We start from the raw sequence: 21,359 nt of genomic DNA, 5'->3' as shown, positions 1-21,359 counted from the left end.
GGAATTATAAAAAATAAATAAGGCTATTTTTTGCTACATTCAAATGTCACAACAAAAAGCATAATGAACAAGAATAAAGCCCATCAATAACTTATGAACTTTATTCAACCCGCAGAGCCCTCTCAAGGGCAGAGTCTCATAGCTCTTTCTTTGGTGTTAGGCCAGCAGCCTGGACCTCTTTTAATGTCTTTGCTGCTAAATGAGACCCTTGGTAGGGCAGCGTCGGGGTGGCTGTGAGGGAGCCATGCATTATCAGAGAAGATAGCGAGCACTCTGTCATTTGTTCCCCTCAGCCCCTCTTTGGGGCTAATTTTTCAATGAAAACTAAAGGATGTTTACTAAGCACTTCTGCGAAATGTGTCCGCATTATGAGAAAACAAATTACAGGAACTCAGCACATTAGCAATGGAGGAAGTTTAATGGGTCTGGGAAAGGTATAAATTTAGGGAAAATGTAAATTGCAATCATAAGAGCGTCTTCACTGAATGCCAATTCTCTTGAAACGGTAGTATTTAGTAGAAATGGGGAACTACTAGAGGATCTTGCCCTTTGACATGGTAAAAAATACAGGATTGAAAATGACCGCCATGATTGTAGAATATGAAATGCACTGTGTCAAATAGGTGAAAACCGTCTGATGTGGGAAATTCGGTAGGAGCTGGACCCGGTGGGATATGGAAATCTTCTCTTGGTCATCCTACCTACACAAAGAACTGGTGAGCCGCTCAGAGGAGGAGAATGTCCTGAGACCACACTCAGGGGTTTCTCAGACTTTATTGCCTTAACCTGCTCTAATGAGCACCAGCAGCATCCTTGCCCCATGCCAGATCGCAAACCATGGATACAAATTCACGTACAAAATTCCAGCTTAAACACAATGTCCACAAGGCACAGCATTATTTGTTTCTGCAAGTCATGAAATGCTAGATGTACGTCTGTGTGCAGAAAGAAAAACTTGAAGAAAAAGTCTCCTTAAAAGATTCAACTAATGGCATTAAAGAGTTTGCATGCCAGTATTGTAGAATGTAAATTTTACTTTCCAGAATAAGTGATAGATTCTCCCATCAATGTAGTTCCCTTAACCACATCAGGTCTAGTTTAGGGTGACAAGAAAAATGCATAGGGGAAAAAAATCATTTAATCCCATTAAGAAAATGTTATAGATACCAAGGAAGGGATGAGAAAGTAGTGGAAAATATGAATGCACTTAAAATAGACTTGTTGACAAATTGAAACATTGATCTCAAATAGTGCATGTGACTCAATGATAATAATAATGATAATAAACATAATAAAGCAGCCGTAATTTTTCTTGACCAGGTATATTGCAGCTCAAAGTGGCTTTCATAAGAAAAAGCTGAAGAAAATGGGCCGAGGTGCTGGAACAAAGGATAATTGTAGTGACCTAATTGCAGCTTCTATTATGAAAGCAGAAATGATAGCAGGACAAATTATCTCCACTGTCAAAAGAGAAAGCTGTATAGCAGGTAGTTCGTAATCTCTTTTAATGATACTACCTCTTTTACCCCATAGCTCTCCCCTGAAAAGCCTTTTCTGACCTCAGCTACTGTCCCCACTGCAGGTAGCAAATCATCTTTTCTTCTATCTATTCATCTTTGTCTTTGCTATTTTGGGCTCACAGAGTAGCAACAAAGAGGATTCCAGTGGCTACATTTTCCTAGCACTGTTCAAGTCGATCAGAACTATACTGCTGACACATTCTGAGTGAGCCAAATCAATCAATAGTACGCGAAACTAGCAATATTTTATAAAGTTTTTGAGGGTAAAGTATAAAGTATGAAATGCGAATCAATAATTTTAAGTGGACTTATAAAAGGCAAATGACAAACAGAAAAAATATATGCAATCTATTTCACAGATAAAGTGCTAATATTGCTGCTACACAAAGGTCTTTGAAAAATCGAGGGGGGGAATGACAATCTGATAGAAAAATCAGCCAAAGATATGGATACCTTGCAGAAGAGGAAATGAAAATGGCCCTTAAACATATGAAAAGATACTCAGCATCACATAATAAGAGACAGGCTAATTAAAACTTCACTGAAATATTACTTCTCACTTATGTTTATCAAACATCTCAAAGTTCGACAATATATTCTGTTGGTGAGACTGCAGAGAAATAGACATCCTTCTACATTGCAGGTAGTAATGCAAAATAGATCAATTATGGAGGGAAATTTGTCATAATCTGGGAATATTATATGTGACTTCTCTTTGACCCATCAATCCTACGTCTATGAATTCATCTGAAAGCCACAATAGCAAAAATATGGACTGACTTTTGCATAAGATCTGTCATTACAGCATTATTTGTAATAGGAAATACCCAAATGTCCAAGAATATGGGACTCACTGGAACAAAAGCATGTTCACACAGTAGACTACTATGAAACTTCTTTTTTAAATGAGAAAGATCTCTTTTTGCTGACACTCAGTTTCTTCTAGATACTAGTATATGGAAAAGCAAAGTAAAGGGGGAGAATACTTTTGGGGACCAGTATTCAACCCACTGCAGTACTCTTCTCCCAAAACAGTTGAACCTGAGTGTAACTGAGCCTCTAGCTGCCTAACACAGTAGCCGCTGGTCATATGTAGCCACTTAGATTTAAATGAATTAAATGTTAAAATGTGTACCTCTGTCACACTGGCCACATACGGATTTCCCTCATTACAGGAAGACCTGTTGGGCAGTGCTGGTCTAAAACTGCCTTTCATAAACAGGAAGTATGGAGGAGATGGAGAAATAAATTAAATCACATCATGAAGAAGCATGTGGGACCACTTATAGGACAGTCTGCCTGGTCACTACAACAATTCAATGGAATGGAAATTTTTTTAAAAAAAACGAAAAGGAAAAAGAGTACGGTTCTCTATTCAGGAAATGAGGCTTAAAAGATATAACCAAATTTAATGTGTGATTAGCTTTTGGAGCCAAATCCAAATAAATCCACTGGGAAAGAGACTCTTTAGGCACCTGGGGACATTTGTTTATAAACTAGGCATTAGCTGACATTAAGAATATTGTTCATTTTTTTATATAATATATTTTTACTGGTTTCAGAGAGGAAGGGTGAGAGAGAGAGATAGAAACATCAATGATGAGAGAGAATCATTGATCGGCTGCCTCCTGCACACCCCGACTGGGGAATCGAGCCTGCAACCCTGGGATTTGCCCTTGAATCAAACCCTGGGACCCTTCAGTCCGCAGGCTGATGCTTTATCCACTGAGCCATCAGCTAGGACCATTGTTCATTTTTAAGTGAGATGATGGCATTGTTGTTATATGATAAAATGTGTTGTTGTTTTTGTTTGTTTATTTGTTTGTTTGTTTTTACATAGGTCTCTGAGAGTAAAAGCAAAAATCTTCACCCTGGACTTCAAGGTCCCGCAGGATCTAGGCCCCCATTCCCACTCTGGCCTCTGCTGTTCTTGGCACTTGCCTGCCTCAGGACTTTACACTTGTTACCCCCTCTGCATGACGTAGTCTCCCCCAGCTGTCTATACAATTCCATCTTCTTCTTCTTCAAGCCTTTATTTCAATATTCTCAGGGGTGCCTTTTCTTATCATATATTTAAAAGTATAACCTCCCCACTCCACCCCCATCACTCCAGTACCTTTCCCTGTTTTATTCTCCTCTATAACAATTACTACCATCTATCATCATTTTTATTTTAATTAATTAGTTTGTTGTCTATTTCTGCCTCCCCTCACTAAAATTTAAATTCTGTAAGAGCAAGAATTTATATGCACTGTTGAATCTTCAGTATCAACAACAAAACTAAAACATGTAGATGCTCAATAAATATTTGTTGAACGATAAATGAAGAATCTCATAATTGACTTAAGTTATCCAGTATTTAGAAGATGTGTTTATGGATTAATAAGAATGATATGTATTTATCAAAATCAATGTCTGGCTTGTAAATTAGTACTTTAAAAGAGTTTAAATTGCCTGAAAAAGGGCTGTGTTTCCTTAAGCAATTTAAATATTTTCCCAGCAATCACACTCATTCTGTTAATTTATGATAATTCTTTTTAGGTAATGCATTTCAAAGGAGAAGAATTATATATAAGTATATTTATAATAAATTATTCCAAGTATTTTTAGATTTTATCACATGGATATATACAGAGTGGGAGAAAAGTAGGCTAAGTTTGTTAATACAAAAATAATACAATCCTATATAATAAAGAGCTAATATGTGAATGGTCATCATGCCCTCGCACCCTTGCACCTGGAACTACTCAGACACTCAACACTGGGGAGAGAGCAATGGAGACTAGCCAGGCTGCTGCCCAGGAAGGGGACTATCTGCTTGCCCCTCCGTCCCAGGCACTAGCTCCTGTAGGTGTGGCCCAAAAGAGGGACAAGATGCCTGTCCCACAGTCCCAGGCACCTGCGGCTACAGCCCAGGTGAAGCTGCCTGCCCATGGTCCCCTGTGGCTGCAGCTGGCCTGGGTGAAGCTGGCCCAGGTCTTGGGTGCCTATGGCTGGCCAGAGGGAGGGAATCCTGGGTCCTAGGTGTGGGGCAAGACAGAAGTGGTTAGGAGCAATCAGGCCAGCAGGGGAGCAGTTAGGGGCGATCAGGCAGGCAGACAGAGGGGTTACGGGCAATTAAGCAGGCCACCAGGTGAACAGTTAGGAGCTAGCCATCCAGAATTGCAAGAGGCAGTCAGACATCCTCTGCAGGCCAGTCTGAAGGACCACCCCCATGCACGAATTTTGTGCACCAGGCCTCTAATAGTTAATAAATAATAATATAAGAATAAACCCTATTTCACAACTGTAAACATATCTTTGCCCTACCTTGTAGGTAGCATAATTGGCATTTTTAAATTTAATTTTCTTTTTTTTTCTTTTGAGTTGTTTAATTGAAGTATGATTTATATTCAGTGAAATGTCCAGGTCTTAACTAAGCAGAAGAATACCCCTGTTCTATTTTGATGGATGTATATCAAGGCGCAGAATGTTTCCTCATGCCTTTTCTCCCTGAGTGGAGCCCCGCCCATGAAGCAACTGAATTTATTTTCAGTCCCCATGAGCTTGATTTTGCCTGATCTAGAGTTTCTTATCATTGGAAGCATGTAGTAAGCTCGTTTGTCATGTGCAGCTTCTTTCGCTAAGCAGCAGAATTTTGAGATTCATCCTTATAGTTGAGAATTTCAGGAGTTGATTTTGTGTTATTGATCATTTATAGGCTGTCATATGAACATTCCATTGCTTGCTTATCCATTCTCTTACTGATGGACATCTCAATGATTTCCATTTCTTGTTACGATGAATAAAGCTGCTACCAAACAGTCTTCGGCAATTTTTGTGGATATATGTAGTTATTTCTCATGTATGAGTACCTGGAAGGTAAATTGTCTGTCATGACTTCAGTGCATGAAAGTTCGGGATGGTCCACAGCATCTCTAACACTTGATGTTGTCCTCTTTCATTTTGGTAAGAGTATCTCACTGTGGTTTTAATTGGCATTTCCCTGATGACTTACAATGTTAAACACACTTCCTTTGCTTATTGGGCATTTCTAGATTTTCTTTAGTATTTATTGATATAATATCTGTTTAGAATTTTGCCCAGTTTTAAATGGGTCATTTTGCAAATATTTTCTCTCGTTTGCCTGTCCTTTTCTTTTTATTCTATTTCCTTTCTTAAAACGTTTGTTGATTTTATTGGGGTGACTGTGCTAATAAGATTATATAGGTTTCAAGTGTACAATTCTATAATACATCATCTGTATATTGTGTTATGTGTTCACCATTCAAAGTCATCTCTTTCCATCACCTTTTACCCATCCCCTCTATCCTCTCTTGCCTCCCCTTTTCTCTTCCCTCTGGTAATCACCATATTATCTGTGTCTAAGATTTTTTTTTTTCTTATTTTTTTTTTTTTTCTGAATTCCGCCTCCTTTTCAACCAGCATTTGAAGTGTGGTTTGTGAAATCAAGAAACTGAGTTTTAAATTTTATTTAATGATAATTAGTTCCAATTTAAATTTATATAGCACCATATGGTTAATGATTACCATACTGGACAATGAAGATGTAGGCAATAACCTAAACACTAAACTGCAACTAAATAAATGGAATCAGAAGAGGATATTCAAGAGGTATAATGAAAAAAAATAAATAATGTTTTTATAGGGGAAAAAGGAGACTTAAGTAATTTAAAAGCAGAGTACTGGGGAGAATGGGGAAACTGGTGGTACCACCCAATAAAAAGGCTACATTATCCAGGACTATTTTGAATGATAGCTATTTTAACAGTTTGACTTTCCAGTGATAAGGAGACCTTCAAAAGGAAATGACGATAAACAGTTAGAATTCTTACACTGAATTGGGGCAGGCGGTCCATACTCCCCTTTGCAAACATTGCCTTATCTTCTGCCTCTTGGATAGACCCTCATATGTGGCATAATAACGATGATTCAGAGAAATTTCTGTTTCACGTGCTGAGTGATTAATATGAAATTAGTTACTGCAATACTTAGTGGTACAGAGAGGACCAAAGAAAAATTTGGTTTTGTTTTAGAAAGGAAAAGTACAAGATAAAATATTGCTTGAGTACTTTTCACCCAAGAATCTCTGCATGCTCATATTAATGAGCAAACCTCAAAGAAAGACAAGTGATAAAATAAGGAACACAGATACTAGTGTTCTGTTCCTGTGATATTAAAAAATCAAGCCTGGTGTATTCCTCTTTCATTCATTCACAAGTGTAGCCCCACAGGGCAGCTATGAGATGTTCATCTTTCTGCTGAATGTTTCCTCTTGAAGGCATCCCACTTCAGAGTGATGGTAACCACACAGAACCCCACCCCCTAACTTTATTGATGTCCTGCACTCTTTGCAATGAAAATCTGTCTCTATCATCTTAGCGCAGCAAGCATTCTGCGATAATCCAGTTGGCACTGTCCCTGGAAAGACTGTTTTGTTGCAGAATGGAGCAGGTTATCTCCTTTATAAAAAAATTTATTCAAAATAAATATCCATGAATCTAGGACTAACATGTATTGAAAGAGGATAGGCAGGGCCTCTTAACAGGTGCCCTGCTGAGTAATCTTCCTTTCATCTTCATTCAAAATCCCTTGGAGATTCTGACTCCCCTTTGCAGAAATATGAATTCTCCTAATTATTTATATGCAGTGTAGGATACATGATTTGACCTAGTCCAAAGAGAAATGCAGTCAAGTATCCTGACATTTACTTTCTTCTGTTGTGACTTGAGGATATATGCTGGTTCTTTATCCTATCCCTTCATATATTTTTTCCTCCTTTCCTCCTCTCTACAAAAAAAAAAAAAAAAAAAAAAAAAAAAAAAAAAAAAAAAAAAGCCTATTCTGCCTAAAGAGAAAGTACCTTGAAAGATCGTGGCTTTTAAAGATTTTTACAAAGAGTTTGATGTTCAGTAAAATAAAACTAGCTGCAATGTGCAAAAACAGCTGTTTTTATTTGAAGGGAATATATTGAGTTCAATTTTTGTTTTCACTCATCTAAGCCTTCGCCAGCAAATATAGATCTTTTGCTTCTAGACCACAGCCCTCTCATATTCTCTGAGCCCAGGACTCTGGATTTGTCACCATCCTTTCTTGAGAGCCTTTCATCACCTTACCTCTCCCGTCCTGTACACAATACACCTTGCTTGCCCAGTGATGTGTAAGGTTACATTCCCTCATTAGTGCTGAAAGCCTCCTGATACCATCAGATCACCATTGTCCTATAAAATACACAGTGACCTTTTCATTTTAACACCTAACTGGGAATTTAGGAGTGCTGGTCTAACACATTCCAGATTAAATGTCAAATGCTCAAATTCTGATGGGTTTGGAATCCACCTAAATATACTGTCCTGCTCCCAATCCCAATAGTCTACACAGAACACTGATCAGCAGTAATATCATTTAAGGCTTTAGTACTGTGGAGTTGTGCCAGTAGTAGTGTTTAATTCATTCATATATGCCAATTCATCTCTGTCAGGAGTCTATTAATTTCTTCACTATTTTACTCTATCCCTAGTTCCTATGTAATGAGACACAATGATCCCCATTTATGTAACCAAGAAATTTAGAATCTCTGATAAATTGTATCTGCTCCCATTGCTTTTAGGAACCAGAAAGCCTCTGTATTTATTTTTCATATTCAAACCAACTCTTACAAGCTCTTTTCTTTAGGAGAATACACTGGAACTCCAGAGTGCCAAAGAGTGAAAGCATAGGCCAAGTATGAGATTGTGATGGACTCTTTAACATGCACCCCTGTTCCAAGGCTGGCTTCCATAGTATCATATCAAAGATATACTGTTCCCATGAGCACATCCCACTTATAGGAAAGGAGTGGTAATGAAAATTAGCCTTCCGAAACCGGTTTGGCTCAGTGGTAGAGCGTCGGGCTGCGGACTGAAAGGTCCCGGGTTCAATTCTGGTCAAGGCCATGTACCTTGGTTGCGGGCACATCTCTGGTGGGGGGTGTGCAAGAGGCAGCTGATCGATGATCCTCTCTCATCTATGTTTCTAACTCTCTATCTCTCTCCCTTCCTCTCTGTAAAAAATCATTTAAAATATTTTTTTTTAAAAAAAAAAAAGAAAGAAAGAAAAGAAAATTAGCCTGACTCTGCAATCAGCCCAGGCATCAGTGGGCAAGATGTCAAAGTACCTACAGCATTGCTATAATAGCAGGCTCCTTACCAAATAAAGGACATAGATATAAAATTAATCCCACGGACTATGCTATTTGCATTTCTCTCTGGTGTGGTCTTGAGTATACAGGTAAGTGGCAGCTAGGTTACCAACTAGGAGGAACTTGCATAGATTCAGAAGAGTGTTATCATTGTACTAGCATATAAACTCACAGATGTCTCTGTTACCTGTTCTGCATTTTTCAGGATTGGAGCAAAACATCAGGAGCTACGGGAAAAGCAGGCAAGAGGTCTTGTTGATTATGCTACTGGTACTATTGGATCACTGCATGATATGGACGATGATGAAATGGATCCCAATTATGCCAGAGTGAACCACTTCCGGGAACCATGTGCCTCGGCAAATATCTATAGGTCTCCGTCTCCCCCTCGGGCTGGACCACTGGTTTATTCTCGCGATGGCCGTCCACTCTCTCCAGAGAGAGATCATTTAGAGGGTCTCTATGCCAAGGTCAACAAGCCATACCATCCACCAGTGCCAGTTGACAGGTAATGTAATTTATTGAAAGATGAATGTAGTTTTAACTTAATAAGTTTGAAATTATCTCTACTTCTGAAGCATATAAGAATACATCCTTCAATCTATTAAAACTGAAATGATACAGTACCCTTGACAAGTGCTATGCTTTGACCGACCTGTAAGGTATTGGCAATCAAAAATAAGACAATAGCCAATTAGAAGATGACATGAATGAGTAGTAGAAGTTGAGTTCATGATACAACAGGGAGTGATTTTTTTAAAGGAATATGGTGAAAGTCTTATTTAAAAGAGATGAGCTAACCACACTACTGTGAACATTTTATTTAAAAGAGAGGAGGAGTCTTAGGTGAGAATGATGACTTATCAGTAGGCATCACTGAGATGGAATCATAGATCACTGCAGAGGTGCAGAGGATTTTGAAAAGTAAGATTGAGATTTTATACTCATGTGATTCTGAATAGATATTCATGGATGAACAACAGTAGGAAAGGAGAACATCTTGGCAATAGGAGTTTGATGAAGTAGAAAAAGATAAGAGGTGACAAGGCCAAGGATCTTTAGGTATAGCAGCTAAGGCAAGAGATAATAGGACCATCCATCACACAATTGAAGTAGGTAGGAAATAAGACGATTCCAACTCCACCTCCTGCCAAAAGCAAAATGCTTCATCTCTTGAAAGGCTTATATAAGAGTGTGTTAGTCAATATACATTGTTAGGTGACCCTTAGAATTACACAGGCAAGGAATGAGTTGACTGACCTTGGTTTAATCTGGCTGCAGCTTGAAGTCTGGAGGAAGGGGTGAAGGGGGAGTGGTGCCAGGCACAAAGAGCTCTCAGTTTAGGTGGAAAAAAAGACTAGTTTTCCAGGTTCCTTTTGGTCCTGACAACCACCCAGTCCCTATTAGTAACCAGCTTTTGTGTGGGAGCATGATATATTGCATATGTTTACGGTTTACATTTCCCCAGCTGGGTGATATTATGCACTTTCAATTAGGTTGGGGAGAGGTAGGGAAATCATGGCATTTTTATGCAGACTGTAAAGTGTAGCTTCACAAGACTGATTACCTTTCAGAGCCTTTCCAATAACCAAGTGGGAAGGAAGGAGCAATTTTTAATCCTTACTGTCAAGCTTCCAGGTTGATAGTATTAAAGAAAGATGGTCAAGTTTTTCTTTGGGATAAAATGAAAATATAAATTTCTGTGACTGTGTGAGACCGCCATAAGAACTAAACTGTTCATTCAAGCAACTGATTAAAAGTCAGTCTTTTTCTCCCAAGTCTTTAAATAGGGTTGCATTTTTGTCATATAAATAACAATACCAAGCATGAGTCTTTTCTGGTTCAGACCATAGTAAACCTTACTTTCTCCAAATCAGATAGGTCTTCATAGTAATCCCCTTTCCCTGTGTCCACTGCTAGAATCCCAGCACAGAGCTCTTTTTTAGGAACTTCCAAAGCCAATATTCCTTCATCCTAATTCCAAGAAAATACATGTGAAGCATTCTGTTGAAAAATGGTTTACTTGTCAAAAGCTTTGGAGAATTCTGGATTAAGTAATAGTGAACAAGTTTCCTTCCTATTGTCTTTTTATCTCTAATGTACTCCTGTGCAATGTAAGTCTCTAAGAGGAGCACAAAACACTCAGCACTTATCACTCCCCAAATTGTTGTCACCTAATGTTTATTTCCCCCCCAGATCTTGAGGTTATTCTTTGGAACACTAGGAGACACTATCCTGAGGCTAATTTGCATGCATGTAGATTTGACCAGGAGAGAAATTTCTTAGAATAATCATAACTGGAGTTACAGTGCAATGATGTCAGAAAAAAAAATATGCAGTTTACTGCCCTGCCCAGACATGTGTACAAACAATAGTCTTTCCTTTGACTGTGACATCTGTATATTAACCATTTGTACACCATAAGCGTCTATAGATGTGGCAGTTAACTGGTTAATCAAAGATCTAGAGTTCTTTCAGTGGAGTTTCAGACAGGTGCCATATTTTTGGATAAGAGATCCAAGTGTGGTTCTTTATATTCTGAATTACTTTATTCTGCCCTTATCTTTAATTATATTTAAAGGTTGCTCTACTCCTTGTTCTTTAAGTTTTAAAGGAAGCAGTTTTTGTGTTGGCACATGACAAGCAATCATAATGTTAGCTATTATCATTATCATTGTTGTTATTACTGTCCTTCATCAATGATGTTATGAACTTTCCTGATATGCCTGGACCAGGTGAGTCTAAGAAGATAGTTGCTGTGGGATCGTCCCTAACAGTGTCCATAGTTGAGAACTAGGAGCTCAAAACCTACTATATGTACAAGTAGAAGTGCATCATTCATTTGTCATCTGTTCAGTCTTTCAGTCTTTCAGTAAATATTTGATTGGCACCTATTATGTTCTAGCTACTTCAGTAAGCTCTAGGGAAGATACAGAAATAACTAAGATAAGGTTCCAGTCCAGAGGAGGTCATATTCCAATTTTTTTCACATGTGTTTGTGCAGCTATATGAAACAAACCTCTATTGTCCATATATCTTTATATCACAGGAATATATCATATGAGTGTGTCCCACAGTGGCTTCGTAATAGAGGCAACATCTGCCTTTTATCTCTGCTTCTCAAGGGTAGGCCCTGAACTTTCAGCTCTTCTAAGAAAAGCTTGGCTAATAAGGAATTCATCTGTAAATGATGGTAGTTTAAAAAAAAAATCCTTATCACTATAACAGAACCATAGGCTTGGATTCTCACAGTGCTAATCCTTCTAGGATATGAACATAGTATGGGCTAAGTCCTCTCCCAAAAGCCTGACAACTCCTTAGGGTTTACAATGCGTTAGTTTCCATGGCAGTGGCAGCAGTTCAAGGGCTTCCACAGTGTATGAACCTTAAAACTTTATGTTTGAATGAGTTCAGATTAGTCCCACAAAGGGGAATAGAAGCTGTGGCACTTGATGTGGTTATAATTTACATTCATTCACATGATTATTTAGCATCTTGGTTGATTGCACAGTGTATCAGTTAAAATGTTTTTGGGTATTAACTCCCCAAAATAGATGTATTTGATTCTAAATGATATGCAAAGTGTCATATGTATTATAAAACTTACTAGAGGCCCAGTGCACAAAATCCGTGAACTCGGGGGTGGGGGACTTCCTCAGCCCGGCCTGCACCCTCTCGCAGTCTGGGAGGCCTTGGTGGATGTCCGATTGAGTGCTTAGGCCCACTCCTCACGGGGCTCCCACTACCACTGCTGTGCTCGCCAGCTGTGAGCTCGGCTTCTGGCTGAGTGGTACTCCTTCTGTGGGAGCATATTGACCATGAGGGGGCAGCTCCTGCGTTGATCATCTGCCCCATGGTGATCAGTACAAGTCATAGCAACTGGTTGTTCCTCTGGTGGTTCCACCGTTCAGTTGGTTTTCATATTAGCCTTTTATTATTTAGGATAGAAAATATAGAAATTAATAAAAGAATGAAAAATTTTTAATTAAGTAGTAACTCTAATATTTTCATCCTCTCTTCAACTGGGATGCACACAGCCCATTTTAGAAACCACTGGTCTCTTCTCCAGGCCCCCTGGGAGCAAAGACCTTGTCTGCATTTGCTCACCATTATCTCTTTACAGAAAAATCTATATTCAATAAATATTTAATTAATTAATGATTTGACAGAATCTTAGAGTTGAATGGGACCTTAGATAGTCAGGTCTCATGTCCCATCCAACAGAGGCATCTTCTCCAAAAAATCCTTCGCAGGATGTCACTTGAACCATACATTCCAGTGATAAGAATTCCTGAGGCACCTTTTTTCTCTTTCAAATCACTCTAATTGATAAACAAATGCCCACTTGTCTCCACCCAAATGATGCCTCTATGTAACATTAACCAGAGGTCATAGATTGATCTACCTGGACACAGGATGTGAGCCTCATTGGTAGCTCTTCAGATACCTGAATTGACTTCTGTGACCTCTTCATTAACAAACATTTATTGAACTCCAAACACATGCCAGGCTCTGTGCCCAGAGCTGGCCTTATAAGGAAGGAAAAGAAAACATGTACATAACTTGAGAAATATAATAATTTCTTCAGGATAAATTCTTCTAGATATCTTAGTCACATACTGTAATCAAGCCTGTAGCACTCTTGGTAACCATATTCTGAAAACACTCAACACTACTAAGTCTATGGAATTTATTATTGTTGTCTGTTGAGCATGGCATAGAGAGATGGACACCATCTCGGGTATGGTCAGGAAAAAAAAGGCACAGCAATTAACAGGACTCTTGCATCTTTTGGCTTAATCCTTTAAACTCATTAAAATGGACTTAACTTTTATATCAGTTGACTTAACTTATATATATTTTGTTTTCACTTGAGTTGTTATCAAGCCAGATTCTTCAATATATTGTGCAAAATCCAATCACTTATACAATGATTTTTTTAAAAATGTGAGATACTCTCTTTATTTAAGTTAAATATTTGCTTATTAGATTTAGCCCATTGTTGTAGCCAATAAAATACTTTAAAGTATTTATTTTTGTCCTCCAATATATTAGCTATCCTTCCTAACTTTATGCCATCCTTATATTCAATCATTGTGGACTCATCCATGTCATTCAAAAGATCGTTTGATCAAAGTCAAGTGTAATCCCCACAACTCATCATTCAAGATTTTCATTAATCAACACTATTTGGGATGTTCCATTAGCTATTAATCCAGTCTACTGTGATCTAGTGTGCATTCTCTATTTCATCCATGAACATTAGTGACTTTGTCAAATAATTTACTGATATTAAGGTACACAATGTTTGCAAGTATCTCCTGATTTAGCAATCCACTAATCCAAACAAGAAAGGGTATTACTTGCTCTTGGGAATCCTATCGATATTTTTTTTTCTCTTCTAGATATTCATAAATAATGTACCCATTTAGACTTAATTATGCAAAATAAGGCTTTCTTTGATCCAGTGTGATTTTAGGCACTTAGTATATGCTTACTAAATACTTATTGACTGATACATAGCAACTGTTAAACTAAAGTGGCAAATGACAAACAGCTCCTCAGTACTATAGTTAAGCAGCCTCGAATTCCCACAAGATATTCACCAATGTTTGTAGAAAGCATTTTTCGTCCATCTGCTATATTTCTTAGGTCATACAAAGAATTTTAGAAACTTTCTTTACCCTCAGGGAACTTGGTTCAAGAGTTGAATTTGTCTTATCTATATATCTATATCTTTATCTATATCTATATCTATATCTATATCTAATCATTGTGGACTCATCGATGTCATTCAAAAGATTGTTTGATCAAAGTCAAGTATAATCCCCACAACTCATCATTCAAGATCTTCATTAATCAACTCTCTCTCTCTCTCTCTCTCTCTCTCTCTCTCTCTCTCTCTATATATATATATATATATATATATATATATATAGAGAGAGAGAGAGAGAGAGAGAGAGAGAGAGAGAGAGAGAGAGAGAGAGAGCGCCATTGGTCATAACAGCTATAACAACCAAAATGACCGGTCACTATGACGCCCACTGAGGCCAGCGAACAGTGGATCATGGGTGGGGCTGGCCGACCAACCTCATGGACTCTTCCACCCTATCAAGAGTGGGGCCCACCCCTGATTGCACCCCCAACACCAAAACACCAATATGGGGCAGGTCTAGCTGGCCAACCTCCTGTAGCCCTCCCCCCCAGCCAGCCACACCACCAATGGGCCCCCACCACCCTGATCAGCCCTGCCTTCGAAAGCCTCCCATCCCCAGTAGGGACTGTGGCTGGCCAGTCAATCACCTGCAGCCCCTACCCCACCTGGCCCTACCCCAGATTGTCCCCTCCCACCCCAATCAGAGGCAGGGCCAGCCCACCAACCACCCATGGCACCTCCCTTAGGCCACTGGCCCCTGATCAGCACCCCCCCATACCATTCAGGGGTGGGGCCAGCCAGCCCACCACCCACAGCTCCTCCCCATGGCCAGTCCCACCCCCAATCAGCCCCCTAACCCCAATCAGGGGTGGGGCCCATCAACCAATCACCCACAGCCTCTTCCCCCAGCTGGCCCGGCCCTGACTGGCCCCATCGGACCCCAGTCAGGGTGAGCCTACCAGCCAACCTCCTACCATCTCCTCTTCTCTACAGGCCCAGCCCCTATCCTGATTGGGGCTGGGCTGGCCGGACCCCACCTGTGCATGAATTTGTGCATTGGGCCTCTAGTACAAAAATAATTATAGTATAATGTGTTTTATTAGAATAGAGATATATATACAGAATATATTGTAAAAATCATGAAATTGCATATACATTCAATTTGGGGAAGACCTGAGGCTTGATCTTTTTAGAATCCTGGTTCAGATGTATTAATTTTTCAGTTTCCATTTTCTCACTGAAAAATAGGGACAGCAGTGCATCCTATTTCTTATTAATTGCTTGTGGATTAAATAAATTATCCCAGCACCTAGTTCAATAAATTTTGACTGTAACTATTTAAGAAAGCTATTATACTTTAAACTATCAGACTATGTTACATATTATTGGGCTACATATTAATAAGGTTATTGAACTAACTATAACTACTTAGAAAAGTTAGTGATTATATCCAGCTATTGAGCCTTGCATTTATGGGTATAGGAACCTTTTAGATTCTATCTGTTCCATGGATACATGGTTCATGGTTACCTAATTGGAAGCCCAACTCCTGTTGGTGAATTTCAGTCATTAGAAACAAAAAGAAAGTGAGGGGACAAAGGCAAAAAAAGTAGCACAAATTCTCTTAGATCAATCATATCATGTACATAAGTGAAGAGCAGTTATTACTCACCTCTTTTGTCAATTGCTTGTTAAAAATTATAGCTCATTAGATGTCTCTAAGCTGGTCATTAGAACTAACACTTTCTTCCTGCCATGTCACTTGAATGTCCATATGGTTTAGAGTTGGGCTCAACAGTTGTCCACAGAATGGACTAGCCCCAGAAGAATTGTCAATAACATCAACATGACAAGGCAGGTCCTGTTTGGCTGTAAACAACAGAAAACTCAATTGATATATTTGTCTTATCGTTTAAGGAATTTTAGTGACCCTAGTCTCATAAAGTGGCTTCTTTTAATTTTTCTCCTCTGCTTTCCCCAATATTCAAGTCTTTTCCTCATGTTGCATCATGATTCTGAGCTCTAGGCTTTATGTCCACTTTCCAAGGAGAATGGGGCAAATGGCCAGTGGAATGTGTCAGTCAAGTTTATCCCTTGCAGAACATTTTCTAGAGAACAATTTCTAATTGGCAAAAAGTCCCTTTAAAAGTCTCTGCCAAGCTGTAAAAGGATCCTGAAAAACAATGCCTCAAAGGCAAGGGAGAAAGGAATCTCAAGTGACTTGCGGGAGTCATTCCATGGGCTCCAGCACAGATTACCTATAGATGACTTCTCTCCTTTTTTCCCCCCACTTCCCTTCAATAATGTAAAAGTTAGAGATTAATGCTATATAGCACTCTGTTCAAATATACTTACTAACTCCCTGTGGAGGCTATCCTTATTACCTACAACTTCTTTCAGAGCAGAGACAAAAATATTTTAGTCTGAATAATTCTACTATCACTTAAGTAAAGCAAGTTGGGTACATATATTCTTAGTTTTTGTGATCACTGAAAAAGTGTGTTTTGGGAACTTCGAATTTAAGAGTGATGAAGGATCGACAAAGTGTTAACAGGAAAGCTTCACAGCCAGGTGTGAACTGCTGGATGTGAACATATCTTGTGCTATTGGGGCAGTGCAGGAAACTGAAATCTCATTTCTTATTTCAGAGATTGTGCATTTCATTGAGCCAAAGTCTTGTCATACACAGCTCATACCTCTGTTGGTGTTTGTCCCAGTCTCTATCTCGAGTGATTTTTTTCTGTTAATTTTACTTCATTTTTATTTTTTGAAATCAGGCTTTTTTGCTGTCACTTCTGACTCATAGTTTAGTGAGGCTGTCTGGCCACTGGCCCCTGGAGAATGAATACAGATTACTTGGAGATGTGATTTTTTTGTTTGTTTGTTTCTACAAACAGAGCCAAAGCAATCTCCTTTCAGTTTGGGAATCCCAATGATAAATGTCATTCCCATACAGAGTTAAAATTCATTAATTGAACAAAGAAATCAGATTTTTTTTCCTTTAGAATGTATTACCATCAATTTTTAAGTGACTTTTAAACAATAATGAGAAATCTCTTAATGAAAGAATCTCTATGACCAGATAAGTGCTAATAGTAACTGATATACCATTAACTCTACTTTGCTCCATTCCCCCTCTTACAAACTTGATGTTCTCATTAATTTTTTTCAAACTTCTGAAAGCCCTGCTCTTGGGACTATGCTAGACTTATGTCTGCTCAAGTTGTCAGCTTCCAGGGGTGACAAATGTAGACAATCTTCTCCTTTATTATACATGAGCTAGGCAGAGAGTTGATACTCTATGACCATCCATTTTCAAGGCCTCCACCCCCTGCCATCCTCAGTCACTGATAGTAAGTGAGCATGTTTGAGGAGTGCTGGCCAAAGGATTGCTCTGATAAATCTTAAAGCTGTCACTTAAGCATTGACTTGACTGTTTTTCAAACAAATGACCCAATCCTTAAAATATATTCATCTAACTTATTTTGTTTACTAAGAGGAGATGGGAGGAAGTATACAGACTTTTTTAGAAATATAAATAACACAAAGAGAATAAAACAGAATACAGAGACTTCTGCTTTCTAGATGATGCAGCTTATATTTTGGAATAATAATGGTAATGTGCTATGATAAGGGTAAGCCAAAGATGCTAAGAAGCATAATAGAGGGGCACTGAAGGCAGGTCTGGGGGGTCAAACAAAGTTTTTGAGGGACTCTGTATTATGACCTAAAGAACAAGTAGAAATTAATCAAGTGGGCAGAAGAGCATGCATATAGGTCCAAAGAGAAAACATTTAGGGAACTTTACATATTAGGAGTGTGTTATGTAAATAAGGGTCAGCTGGAATAAAAATATGAAGGTCAACACAGGCCAAATTGTTAAAGGCCGCATTATCTAGATATATAAAAGGCTAATATGCTAAGTGTCCAACCATCTGAGTAATGAGACAGGTAGCAACACCCAGCTTCCTCTCCCCAGCTACTAGCCTCTTTGCAGTTTCTTCAGCCCAGGAACACAATTTGCTTTAAAACCAGGTGGAAAAATTTCACATTTTAACCAAATGTCTATGAAGTATTTTCCCGTGCCTTATCTCATTTGATCCTCACAGAAGTCCTGGAGTAGGTAGATAGGAGAATCGGTGGAATTCTATTTTCTTCTCATTAGCCAGAAAACGGAGATTTAGAAAGCTTAGAAACTTGACCCAACTTAAAAGAAGTAAGAAATGGTGAACTTTGAAAATGACTTCAGGTTTTCTCACTGTACAGAATATAGTCAAAACTACTGCAGTTAAACATTTTACCCTTTGTTCTCCCTGAGTGATCTACAATAATAATCTGCTTGGTGTTGATATTTACTGCTGTGTTGCTAACAATTACCTGAAAGAGAAGTTGGAGTGCTTCACTGGGCTGGAAAGAATTCAGCTAAATCAGAAAGCAGGTCTAATTAAGAAAGTTTATTCTATATCTATAAAAAGCTACGTTGACTCACACATGCATGATACATATAAAGCTCTCACTGGTGCCAATTGTATGCATGTGTTTTGATCTGTCATTGTAATCGATCATAAATTTGGTTGACTCTTCTATTATAGAGAAAGGGCAAATAGTGATATTAAAATATTTCTTCTAATTAATTTCCTTTCAATGTGCATGAATTCATGCACCTGGCCTCTAGTCAAAGATAAAGCACATAGTCTTCAGCACTAGAGCAACAGGGAACCCTGGAAATGGAGATAGCATGTTGAGATTTATGCTTTGGAAAGATAACAGTGTAGGTTTGTATTTCGCAAATAAGAAACTGGCAGCTGAGAGAAATTAAGAAACTCACTTATGGTGACATGGGTAATAAATTGGCAGAGCCATGATTTCAACCAGATCTCATGCCAAAATCTGTACATGAGCTTCTAACTGAGGGTTTCTAAAAATTGCAGATTGTAATGTATAAGTACATCTTGAAATCAATTTGGTGGAATCAACTACCATTTAAAAAAGTAGCATAGAAAATATCATTGCATAGATTGCAATGAGTGTAAGAATTATTCCATAATTTCAGTTATAGGTGTATGTAAAATGTATACATGTGCATATGTTTACGAGGTGTGTATGTGAGTATTGGGACATGATGCAAAATGCATTCACATTCATTCATTCATTCATTCATTCCATTAGAAACATTAGATTCCTACTTTGTGCAAAGCACTCTACTCAAGGCTATAGAGACACAAAGACAAATCAGAAGCCTTGGGCTTTGACCTACTTCTTTGTAGACATTCTAAGTTTGTGTTGATTTACCTCACTTACTCCAGGCCTTTTGTAACCTGTGGTTTGAATTAATCTATTAGGCAATTACACATTTTTTGCCGATGCTAAAGATAGATTCAAAGGTGCCCTCTTTATAATTTCTGAATTTAATGCAATATATAATCAAGAATAGGCCATTGTTAGGTCAATTGTCTTCTTGTATTTATCTTCTCAAACAATAAATAATCAGTGGGATGAGAAAGGGCAATAAAAGATGGTTTTAATCATAAATACCCAACATCTTAAAGAGATGTTTTAATATTTATGTGCTGTGGACTCACCTCTCCTCTGGAGAGCTGACTGGGCATTGATATAAACCCGTCTAGAAATAGAACTCAGTAGCCACAATTTTTGCACTGACTTTCAGTGAATCCTGAGCAAGCACTCTGAATTCCCTAAAGCTTGGCCATTACTTGATCTCTGGCTTTCCAAACTGTCAAGGCCTCTGATCACAAAAGTAGGAGGAATATTCTCTTCAAGGCAGACAAAGTGGATTTTGTATGTCAAGGTCAGTAGGTGGCCTGGGCCCATCCTTAGAGCTGTATAAAGATTTGGTCATTAGCATTTAATTTTTTTCATGTTGGTCTTTTGTGTTGAGGCTCCACAGAACAGCAATCACTCTCATGTTCCTGAGTTGTTGATCTCATGAACTTGGTAACATTTCTAAAGGCTACCTCTCCCTACTATGCTCTCACTTTGAGACCCTGTAGGGCAACCTCAGCATTTCAGGGACAACATTTAGCAGGTGAGAGGACAGATTTGTTTTCTTCTCTTGCAGCTCATGTCTCAGTGTTGTTCCATAGAAAATAACTAATCTGGTGGTGCTCCACTTCAACCCTTCCTCTCACTATCTATTTTCCTGTGTTCTACCAGTTTCCACTCTCTGCAGCTGTTTCCACCTTTTTCTTCCAGGCGAAGCCAGGGTTGGTGACAGTTGGTAGCTGTCTTATGAATTGGTTTGTCTGGGTGCTTAAGTGAGTGAAGACTATGATATGCCAAGGTAAAGAAGCAGAACTAGATCTAAGTAATTCAGAAATTTGGGACATTACAGTACGTACTTAACTTGAGTTTAAAGTCTAGGAAACAAATTTTATGAGTGTGTATGATTTCTAAGTGTCAAAACAAGTTCACTAAAAAACAAAAAAAAATGTAAAGCAGTAGACTTCAATGTAAAGTAGTAGATTTCAATAGTAATTTCAGACCTTTTGAGACTGTAAATAGTTTTGACGAAGCTCCATTCATAAATTTTCTTTTGGGTCATTTATCTCTGGAAGAGAATTTCTCCAGACTATTTCAAAAACAGGATTTCCAGAATCTGCTCAGATATGGGTTTAGAATCTAGAAGCATAATGTATACAAGGATTTTCACGACTAAGGATGGTAATAGTGATGATGATGATGATAGCTAATAATAGTATTCATTGAATACCTAATAGATGCCCAGAATTGAAACATTTTACAATTTAAATTTCAATGCCTCCTCAGCAGTATTTAACTATCTATTTATTACTTTTCTTGAGATTATTGTCTTTCTCCTAGTAGTCAATCACATGGGATTTGAAGTTGGGATAAATCCTAGTATATAATATCTTCCAGCCTCTCTTTCTTCATTTCTGGAATGAAGCTGAGACCATGATTAGTAGGATTCTAGGAGACTTGAAGAATTAATGCATGTTAAATCTTTTGAGCAGTGACTGAGTTC

At 38.4% G+C, this 21,359-nt stretch overlaps 1 protein-coding gene across 5 annotated transcripts in view; it reads left to right on the top strand.

Moving 5' to 3' along the window:
* The window catches only part of PARD3B (par-3 family cell polarity regulator beta), an 861,922-nt gene that overhangs the window by 703,923 nt on the left and 136,640 nt on the right, over positions 1-21,359 (top strand). For 4 of the 5 annotated variants that reach the window (XM_036420516.2, XM_045575573.1, XM_045575574.1 and 1 more), the window contains exon 20: positions 8,906-9,208. The exons of the other annotated variant lie outside the window; for it this stretch is intronic. In XM_036420516.2, the coding sequence (XP_036276409.1) occupies positions 8,906-9,208 (303 nt within the window). The remainder of the gene's footprint in view (positions 1-8,905; positions 9,209-21,359) is intronic. 5 annotated transcript variants of the gene reach the window in all.

The sequence above is a fragment of the Pipistrellus kuhlii genome, unplaced genomic scaffold (assembly GCF_014108245.1).
Source record: "Pipistrellus kuhlii isolate mPipKuh1 unplaced genomic scaffold, mPipKuh1.p scaffold_m20_p_7, whole genome shotgun sequence".
Taxonomy (NCBI): domain Eukaryota; kingdom Metazoa; phylum Chordata; class Mammalia; order Chiroptera; family Vespertilionidae; genus Pipistrellus; species Pipistrellus kuhlii.
The sequence above is the reverse complement of the archived record's forward strand: the minus strand, read 5'-3'. Positions and strand labels throughout refer to the sequence as shown.